General features: G+C 40.6%; 1 protein-coding gene across 1 annotated transcript in view; it reads right to left on the reverse strand.

Moving 5' to 3' along the window:
- Positions 1 to 9,870, reverse strand: part of FBLN5 (fibulin 5) — a 46,826-nt gene extending 36,956 nt beyond the window's left edge. Inside the window, exons 1-4 of the mRNA XM_049828394.1 lie at positions 9,439 to 9,870; positions 7,244 to 7,298; positions 4,742 to 4,793; positions 3,313 to 3,555 (exon numbers count right to left, since the gene is read on the reverse strand). Of these exons, the coding sequence (XP_049684351.1) occupies positions 3,313 to 3,555; positions 4,742 to 4,793; positions 7,244 to 7,298; positions 9,439 to 9,455 (367 nt within the window). The 5' untranslated portion in view covers positions 9,456 to 9,870. The remainder of the gene's footprint in view (positions 1 to 3,312; positions 3,556 to 4,741; positions 4,794 to 7,243; positions 7,299 to 9,438) is intronic.
- Between the last annotated feature and the right edge of the window lie 347 nt (positions 9,871 to 10,217).

A 10,217-nucleotide genomic window follows, 5' to 3' on the forward strand; every position in this document is an offset into this window, starting at 1 on the left:
AGCCAGGGAACGTGGAGCCCTGGCCGGCAGGCCAGATGCCCGGCTGGGACAGAGGGACCCTCTCGCAGCCTTCCGATGTTTTCTGTCAGCTCCAGCAAAGAAGGGGATAAAAAAAACCCCAGAGCTTGTTAAATCTCATACAGCTTTCAGATCAAATTTTTATCCTGTTTCACTTTGGAAGTCTTTTGAACAAGCTCAGTGCTTCAAAGCTGAGGCTGCAAATCTCCCAGGGAAGGTTCCTGTGTTTAATAAGCTGTTTTGACTGGAATTCAAAGAGAAAGTAAAGATTTCTGTTGGCCTAGCAATAGAAAATGTGGCCCAGACCTGTAACCCCATATCTGACCAGACAAAAATGTGTACTCTGTTAAAAACTGGAGATTTCTCAGAAACATTGGCATTAAAATAGTTCTGGTTCCCCTGAAGTCAGTAGCAAAAAAGTCTCATCATCTCTAATGGAAATACCTGTGACTAATTTTATTTGGAAAGAAGGTGCTGGAAGGTGGTGGCAGAACACCAATATAACAAACCTGTAAGTTATATAGTGGCTCAGCTACTGGGCAAAACAGCTTCCAGTGTATTCTTTTCAACCATTCCACCACAAAGTTAACCCTTGAAGTGCTTCGTATCCTAAAAGCATGCTGAATGCTGACAAGCAGGAAAGCATAGAGCAACTGAAATACCATTAACATCAGCAATGCTTATAATTAGCTTATAATAGGATGGAGCGATGATTCACGTGCTTCAGACTTTCTTGAATGACCTGGGTAAAATTTTGGTTGCTCCTGAGGACCCTATCAAGTTTCTCTGGTGTCTTGTCTCCAATGCCTTCAAGCATGAAACTGCACATCACCCTCTTAACTGCACCAGAAGTCCTGGAAACAGGGGATCAGGCCTTTCTACCACCACTACAGTGAGACATGTACTCGTACCACTTCCCTTGGTATCCACACTTTCCATCCTAGGGCACACAGATACAAAAATAAATACTGCATCAAGACAGTGAATGTCTCCAGAGGATTTCGCTAAATGAAAAATGAAATCTAACCCCAGCAGAGACCCCTTCGCTCTGACAGGTCTTGTTTTCTTTGTTTTTCTTCCTTTAACACAAATACGATCTACCATCTGCCCAAATTCAAACCTGATGTAGACTTTCAAAAACTACTCCCAGCTAACTGCAGTACTCAAATGGCAGTCTGTCCTTTCCCATCTATTTTTGTTAATGTCTCTATTCATCAAACTTTCCTTCACAATTAAAGTCCAATATTTGAAAGTTAAAGTGACAGAAGCAAACGGCCCTGACTGAAGAAAACATTAGTCCTCACATTTCTGCCAGCATGGATATGAATGAACATATATGCCCTTTGCAGGCTGGAAGGTCCACTGTAAAAGTTTCAAAATCCACCTGTTTTAATTAGTATGGTTTGCATGCAGCAGGCCGGACACAGTAAAATATAGGGGTTTCATTTCCCCTTCGATTTCAGCATGTCTTTCCTGCTACCTGCCCCATTTCCTGATTCATCTACATCAAAGTTAGCAAATGAAAACACTCCTGAAAATCTACAAATCAGTAAATAAAATAACTGAGCCTGATCAATTTGCACAGATGAGGAGGACTACTTGCAATTTTCAAAGAAGTGGATAATATACATGCTTATTTCTACAGCAGACTCATCAGTTATCCCAGGATTTCAAAACTCCTAATTAAAAAAAAACAGTTTTTTTAATTTTCCAGTAGGTATTAGTACTAGTGCTGGTTAGAAAATACATTTTTCCCACCTTGGAACGTAATGAGGGCAATGATTCAAATACAGAAAAATATGCCCCAAAGTAGCTGAATTTAAATCTAGACTCTCATGGCTCCCATGAAGCATTATGGTCTCCTCACTAGGGAAGCAAACAAAGTACATAATCTGAAACCAAGTCCTGCCAGAAATTTCAGACAATAGGGCAGAATCAGCCCAAAAGACAAGTCAGTTTTAGTTCTTGTGTTGTTCTGGAGCAGCATTCAGAAAAAAAATGTTCTGAGTTAAATGCAGTTCCTTAGTCTAAAGGCAGGAAAAATTCTCTGTTGAAGGCTCATATCTCTGTGGTTTGGGCTTTTTTTTCCTTGTCAAAGACCAGTCCTACTTAAAAAAAGATTTTGATGAAAACCTTCAGACAATTAGCTACATGTAATAACAGATAAACCCCTCACTTTATGATAAGGACAACTGAGACACAGAAATAAGTAGTGGTTACAGATTAACTTTGTGGTAGACCTGTGGACTACATCTCCAGCATTTACCCTGAGCAGCCACCAGTGATCAGTTTGATCCTGATCTCTTGATTCCAAGTTTGGCATCAAAATAAATATTTTGGCCAGTGGAATTTACTTTTGTTTAGTTAAAAAAATTTCTCTCCATTCCTTCATAAGATGACAGTATCAAAAGCAAGCAACCAAAGGGATATAATCTAAGTCTCCCTTAAATTTGAGTAACACAGGAGCAGCTTATATCTAAGTTAAACACAGTATAAAATGGAGTAAGTGGAATCAGAATCTAGCAAAAGATGCAAAAGTAGAAAAACTACCAACACAAGAAATTTTTCATAGGGTTATTTGGTTTTTGTGTTGGAGATTGGGGAATATCAAGGTGCTAAGACAATGTCAATGCTTTGCTAGGGCAGCGATTCTTTCCCTGTGTGTTTGTGCACTGCCTTGAACAAGGGAGTTCCAGTCTCAGCTGAAGTCTATAGTCATTAAAGCAATGGTAGTGCTAACAGTTGTGTACTAGCCTCTACATAAGAAATGTATGTGCTCCAAAGGGCTCATAGTCTAAGTGAAGAACGCAAAGCATGGGAGGAAACAATCCTTATTTATACCATCTACAGGAGGAAGATGGAGGTCCAGAAATCTGAACAACGTCACATACTGCCAACAACTGAATCAAGGTTTCCTCAGTCCCCATCTAACACTTCAAATGGAGGGCCACCTTCTCTCTCAAGGACAGAATCATAAGCATAAAAAGCATGCCTTTGATGCACTAACAAATCACCTGCCATCAGATGGTTCTTTATCTCATAAAAACATTATTTCTCTCATAAAAGTGGGTTTCCTGATTAAATAATAGGACTAAATCGTATCTTAGCTTGCATTGAATAATGACTATGTGAAACGTACAGCTCACATCCTTCAAAAAAAAAAGCAGCTGAACTTCAAAATACTGGACTTGAGTGATTTAATAACTAAAGGACAATTGCAGGACATTTGTTTCTGCAATGTCAGACAAGATTTAATACAAATAAAAATATAGAATAAAGATTTCTACTACTTACCAGCACACTGATTGTTTTCATCCAACTGGTAACCAAATCGACAGATCAGAGGTCTTGTAACAGTAGGGTAGTTAGGAACGGGGCCTGGTGCTGGGGGCGGTGGATAAATATTTGAATAAGGATTCAGATATGGTGATCGATACACTGGGTTTGTTCGGGGTACGCATAAATAGCCACCATTCTGATTGACACACACCATATCTCCTCTGCAGGCCTCAGGAATAGTCCGACATTCATCAATATCTGGAAAGAAATTGCAAAAGTTAAATGAGTGATTGCTTCTTAATGGGACCTATCCAAAAAATAGTTAACACATTTGTCTCAAGGCTTCACTAAAAAATTTGATACTGTCTTTGAACGGAAAAGCTAATCTTTCCTTGTGGAGCCTCACTTTGAAGTTAGAACATACTAAACCAGGAAACATCCCATATATTCAACATATCCTGTGTTCTACTTGTTTTGCTTCATTATTAGAGGGCAGAGGGAGAGGGGAAAGCCTGCTTTGTTATTCCATAAATGTTCAGTTTAAACACTGATTTACACATGGCTACAGCATGCTACTGCCTGTTCCTGCTAGAGGGTCTGTCCAAACCACAACACGCAGATCAGGATTTCAAACATTGGTGGTTTGGTTTGCCCAGCTGTGAAACTTGGATCCTGATTTGGAACTCCCGAGGTCCCTCCCACAGAAAAAGTTAGGGATATTCAGATCTGGGGACATGGTTCAGGCCTCTTTCTTGCTCCAATTGAGATCATTGCTGAATTAAATTTAGAAAGATACAAATGGTTTAGCCAAACTGAGCATTCACCTGGTTCTCGCGGCACGGAAGCAGTGGACTGCTATGACAGAGAGAGCAATCTTTTGCTGATTTTTCCCTTATTTTTTGAGTGACTTTAATGCATGCAGAAGATGCTGCCCTGGAGACTGAATGCCTTAGATAAAAAGATACCCTAGGGCAAAGTGCATATTTCCCTATATTGCCTCAACAATTTACTTGGAGTTTCAACACGCTCAGCAGTGGTAGACTTTATCTGAGCCTCCAGGTGGAGGCTGCCAACAAAGACAGCAAATACTAGAGTTTGGAGGAGGAGGAGAAGGAGAAGGAGGGTGAACAACCCTTGCCATTTGGCAACTAGGCTGAGCTGCCTTCAAAATGCATCACTGCTATTTGAGAAGCACTGACACCCCGTTAGTATCTCAACAATGTCAAAGATCTGTATATACTTGCGCTATGTAAACACACACACACACACACATATTTATATATATACATATACATTTTTGTATATACATATACACAAACACACATATTTGTCACACAGCAAGAACTTTTCAACTAAAACATACTAACAGCAGCACAATGTTAACTCAATAAAGTCAGGATTTCTGAACCCCAATTGAAATGTATTGATTTAATGAAAGTCCTACCTAAGCATTGCCCAGAGGCACGATCCAGGTCAAACCCATTAGTGCATTGTTGCTAGAATGAGAAAACAAAGGACACTCAGTGACTGTGAAATGAGAGGGTTGCAAGAGTCAAATGCTCATCTGGATTATTATGCTTAGTACAGTTGTTCGGCACTCTACAGTACACCAAGATAAAGTCCCTTCCCCAAAAGAAAGTCAGCAAAGCATGAAGCTGGGGCCTCAGCACGTCTGCCAGCACCTTAACTCAGAAGGTGGTTCCCTCAGGTGGTGACAGTGTCAGGCTGTTCCTCTCCTGGGGTGTAACCAACGCATAATGTGTGATGGGCTCCATACCAGGTTTTAACACAGAAGTTACATTCTTCTGTTTGGGGGTCTTGTGTTTGCCAGAACAGGGGGGTTCAGTTGAAAGGTACTAGCTAACCTCTCTAACTGGCTCTAAAACTCTGCAGATAGACCATTCAGTAAATACGTCTCAACATGTGAGGCATCTGACTGAACGGAAGCCGCAGTTAAAACATAACTAGCTTAATAAAAGCAAGGCTTTTTGTTTACACCAAACATTTTGATTTTTAGAGGATAAATCTTTAGATGACACATGTTCTAAGCATGCAAGGTTACTGGAAGCCTCGTTCCTTCCTATCCTGTGGTGCTGGTCTTTATCAGGGTTTCAACCTTGAGTCTTAGCACCTCATTGGTGACCTGCAGTATTTCTAAACCAGTAAGAGTCCTGGTGATGATTCTGTCAAAGCCCATTAAAATGATTCTCTGCTCTCCCTAGTTTTTAACTGGGCCTCCAGCTATTGAGGAACGGGCCAAGCAGTTGACACAACCACAGGATCCTGCCAGTAAATAGGTTATACTAAGGAATGTAAGCAAGAGATATCCAGAAAACAGGAACCACTGAAGTAACCAGAGGGCAGAGGGATGGAGTGTCTTCAAGATTCTTCCTTTTTTGTTGTTGTTAAATGATAAAGACACTTATTTTTGGACTTTGTGGAAGAAATCACTGGAACAGTAGAGTACTTGGTTCATGTTTGGAAAAGCAGTAAGTTGTAGATGGGAGACAAGGGGTTAGAGGACTAAGGCAGTGGAAGTGGGCCATTGCAGGAGCTAGGGAGGGGACATGAAGTGAAACACATGGCACTGTTTGGACTGCATCTGCCACTTGCACATATGAATACACAAAACCACTGCTAAAAGTGTCAAACAAGTATGAAGGAATTCTGCCTTCATTTATTTTGGCATTCTGAGATGTTTTGGTATCATGTTGTGGATAGCCAAAATATTCTGATGGGAAAACGTATAATCAGCCTCATGTTTTAAAGAATGTACATAGTCTACCTTTTGTTCTCTTTGCTGTGCTGTGGTGTGTAGACTACACCTAGGTTAATAGGAAAAGTTAAGATAGTGTTTAACAAAATTTTTGGAGGGGGGACAGTAAGCAATCGTTCAGAAGCACTGAAACTATCGTAGAACTGGTTTCAACAACTTTCTAGAACTTTATTCTAGAAAAGCTTCCAATATTGTCAGACTGACCAGTTTCAATACCTTCAGAAAGAATTGCTTTTTGCTTAGACTTCAAAAATCAATTTATGGTACAAGTTGTTTTTATAAAAATCACAATGGAAACAGTATTTTTTAAATCATAAAAACAAACCCTTAAACACATCTCAAAAATTCTCCAGGGGCATGAAAAGCATTTCCCATACAGATCCAATGTTCACAAAAATATCAATAAGCATGCCATGTGCAGGAAATTTTCAATGTAATAGAAAAAAACAACCAACTACATTTCAGAGACTTTTGGCAAAGGTATTTAGAAACACAGCTCTGCACACTAAGTATATCTGGAGTATCAACTAGGAATCCAAACTTAACATGCCTTTGGGAACCATTTTTCCTAATTTAAAGTCCAAATGGAGCCCAAGAACACAAAGAACTAATGCTTCTGCTATTTCAAGAACTGGACTGCTTTACTTCCATCCACCCTCAAAAGCCCTGCATCTTGAACAAAAATGTTTCGGGCATAAATTAAAATGAAAACTAGGATACAGTCATTCAGGATCACGGTCCAAAATTAAACAGTCTTAAGACAAGATCCTGCTATCCACAGAAAATGCCTGTTTATATGAATAAGTTTTCCAAGAGGGGATGTTCCCCACCACAGAACTGAGCTGTCCCTGCTCTCATGGGGTGGCTTTTCTTATTTCCTTTTCCAGAATTGTTCAGTTCAGAGGCAGAATCAAGTTTTCAGCGAGGTCCAGGTTTCTACAGGGATATTTTGCTGAGCTGGCAAGGATGAGTCAATAAGCTCAGTCCATGTTCAACTCCAGAATCCTGCTGGCTCCAAGTTCTCCCCTCTAAACTCTTAGACCACACAGCTTCCTTTTCATGTAAACCCCAGACCACAGAGCTTCCTATTCACCTGCTAGCCAGTTAAATCTCATGCCATATAGCGCTTCAGTACAAAACAGTACATAGATCTCTGCGTGCACTTCTCACCTGTGCTTTTCCAGGGCTTGAAAGGCAGACGGCCAGTGTGAAAGCAGTCAGTATCCTGTAATGTGCATAGAAAATAGGCTGAAAACCTTCTGATATGCAGGCTCATTACATAGCATTAAATACACATGGGGAAGCTAATTTCTAGTGACACTTCAGTGTATTCCACAGAGTTTTGGCCTCTGGAGAAGAAATAATACAACTGCGGGCCAGATTCAGAACTCAAAATCACTAATTTTACTATGGTTTTATGCAACTGGGATCAGAATCAGGCTGTACATGTCTATTAACTAACCTACTTTTTATGACATCCCGTGCAGCAGCTGTTTAATGAACAAGTGTGCAATATTCGATAAAGCATTTTTGCCCCTCTCTGACACATTGCTTTTGAGAATATAAAAGTTTTACTTGCACATTATGCACATTTTACAGATGGGTAAACCAGAGCACAGGCCCTGCCTAAGCTCAGAGTGCAATGCATTGGCAGGGCTGCAGACATGTCATGCAGGAGGTCCTGAATCCAAGCCAGTTGCTCTAACCGCTAAACCGCATTTCATCCCCAGGAGACTCTATCTGAGATTAATCCATTTTCTTAGGGCCAGATTCTGTCCCTTTACTCAATCTTGAGTAATACGTTGCTCTGCAAGTAGACACACTTGCAGAGTGTCATCAGCTACTACAAGTTGCTATCTTCAGTGGAGCCTTCCCCAGTTATATCATCTTAGCATCTAGTGGGACTTACTGTGTCTCTTCACTGCAAGTGAAAGAAGAGGTTCCCTTGCTAATAGAGCTTTGTGGCTATTTTTGGAACTCCTTACCTGGAGCATAAAAAGTCTGGCCATCTAAGTATTTACTAACAGACAGAAAACCAGGAAAGGACAGTAAGAAATGATTTTTTTCTATGTACTATGGATTTCAGTGTTTTGCCACTGCCTTTTATAAAACTCCCTCTCAATACAATTAGACCCACCTCTTGCTTATCTTGGATTCTAGTTCTGAATGGCAATTGTATACAATACATTCCCACAAAGCCAGTACAGGAAGCAAGGGATATTTTAGGTAGCCTTAGTTCTGCTACCCAAACAAGCTGCCAACTTTCTCTCTTAGAGCTGTCTTTGATTTCCAGTGCAAACTGAGCTGCTGAACAAGACCTACAAATGCATCAGACAAAACCACACACAAACAGTGACCGACACATTTGGACAAATTTGTTTTAAATGAGGAGACAGACACAAGTTCTGAAAAGTAAATATAAACCCTAAAATGGTTGTTCATAGTGCTGCAGAGACAAATTGTGTTTGTTGGCAGGTTTTGAGTGACAAGGGAAGGCAAATTCTGCACAGACTTTTCCTTAGAGTTGGATGCAAAGAACTGAAAGTACAATGTATATCCTTTAGGTTTGCACTTCATTTATTGATTCCTCAAATCTTTTTGAAGAGATTTTAAAGCATGTCCTGATATAAAGATTGCATACTTACTTTGCATATGGCAAGAACAGCATTAGAAGGAAATAGAACAGGTTATAGCTGAACGTCAACATACCTAGCAACTGGGCTACACTCTACATTATTGCAGAGCAGCGCGCACTAACAAAATCCCCTATAAAACTGGTCAGACAAAACTCATACGTTTCTAGACAGTCTTTAGTTTCCGTTGTTACAAGATGATATATTCTTTCCTTTGCGGCCGGGGGGGTGGGGGGGGCTGACCTTACTGCCTCATACGTGTTCTGCCTGCAACCACCATCTCAATTTGCTCATTACTTTAGATGTCAAATCCCCTCAAGAATTATTAATAGACATACAGCACAACCTATCAACACTGTATGCAGCTGGTCATAGTAGCTTGCCCAGCAGGCAAAATGTTTTAAACTAGTAATTAACTTCTGCAATAGTAACTAATTAGCTTCAAATCAGTCACTGTAGCCAGCAGGATCGTTTGCTGTTGCAATTCAGCACTCCTGCGGATGCCGGGGTTCCTAAAGCGCAGAGTATAAGCACAGATCAAGAAGGAACTCATCAGAGACAGCACAGCTTTAATAACAGACAGATCGTCTTTCCCCACCTCTGACCATTGAGATCCTGTCTCTTTGCAAATGGCTTTAGCAAGTGGATTGGCATACCGAATCCCTGCCACAGATATTTTCCACAAGTAGGTTTCCCTTCAGTAAGTAAAGAAGTTTCATGCATACCACTTACCTTTTTAATCCTTGCATGTCCAAAACCGTTGGGGAAAGGTGGAAAAAAAACAGAGCCTGTGCTGATGAATAACTAGAAAGTTTTTCCAAACATTACCCTCTGCTAACACTTCAGTTCCTCAGTCATTTATAGTCCAAAGAATGAAATAGCAAGTAATGGAGAAGATCGGGAGCCGTCTGTACCTCCTCAGACACTGGAGAGAATACAGAGAAAGCACCTGGTTTTGCTTAGTTCTCTTCTGTAATTCAGCATTAAACCAATTGGAGGAGGAATGTTAAAAATGAACACTTCATTTTCTAAGTATGTTAAACAATGCAAATGGGGGCCTCAGCCTGGGACAGCTGGTTTAGATTACAAAGCTCACCAACTGGCTAGACTCCTCACAACAACCTCGAGGAGCCTGCCAGGATAAAACACTAACAGCTTGAAGGAAAGCCTCTCCCGCTGCAAACTTCACAGTTAAATGTGCCTCAGAGCAGAGAGCACCGTTATTGGACAGAAACCCTTATCAAGGGACTGGAGAAGGGAAGGGATTGTTTTCCTTGCTCTGAGAACAAAAAAAAAGTCAGGCTTTTTGGAGGCCCTCTAGCCGGTGTCTCGGACGATGAATATGCAACACTCGCTGCTTCGTGCCAATGGCATACTGATGAAAGGTCTGACCCTGTGGGAGGTGAATAACTTGAATTCATGACGATCGCAGCTACAGGAACTATATTGCTTAGGGATTATTTGAAAACAGGAATAAACAAATTAAACATTCGAAGGAAAACAAATGGCTT

The sequence above is a fragment of the Accipiter gentilis genome, chromosome 25 (assembly GCF_929443795.1).
Source record: "Accipiter gentilis chromosome 25, bAccGen1.1, whole genome shotgun sequence".
Classification (NCBI taxonomy): Eukaryota; Metazoa; Chordata; class Aves; order Accipitriformes; family Accipitridae; genus Astur; species Astur gentilis.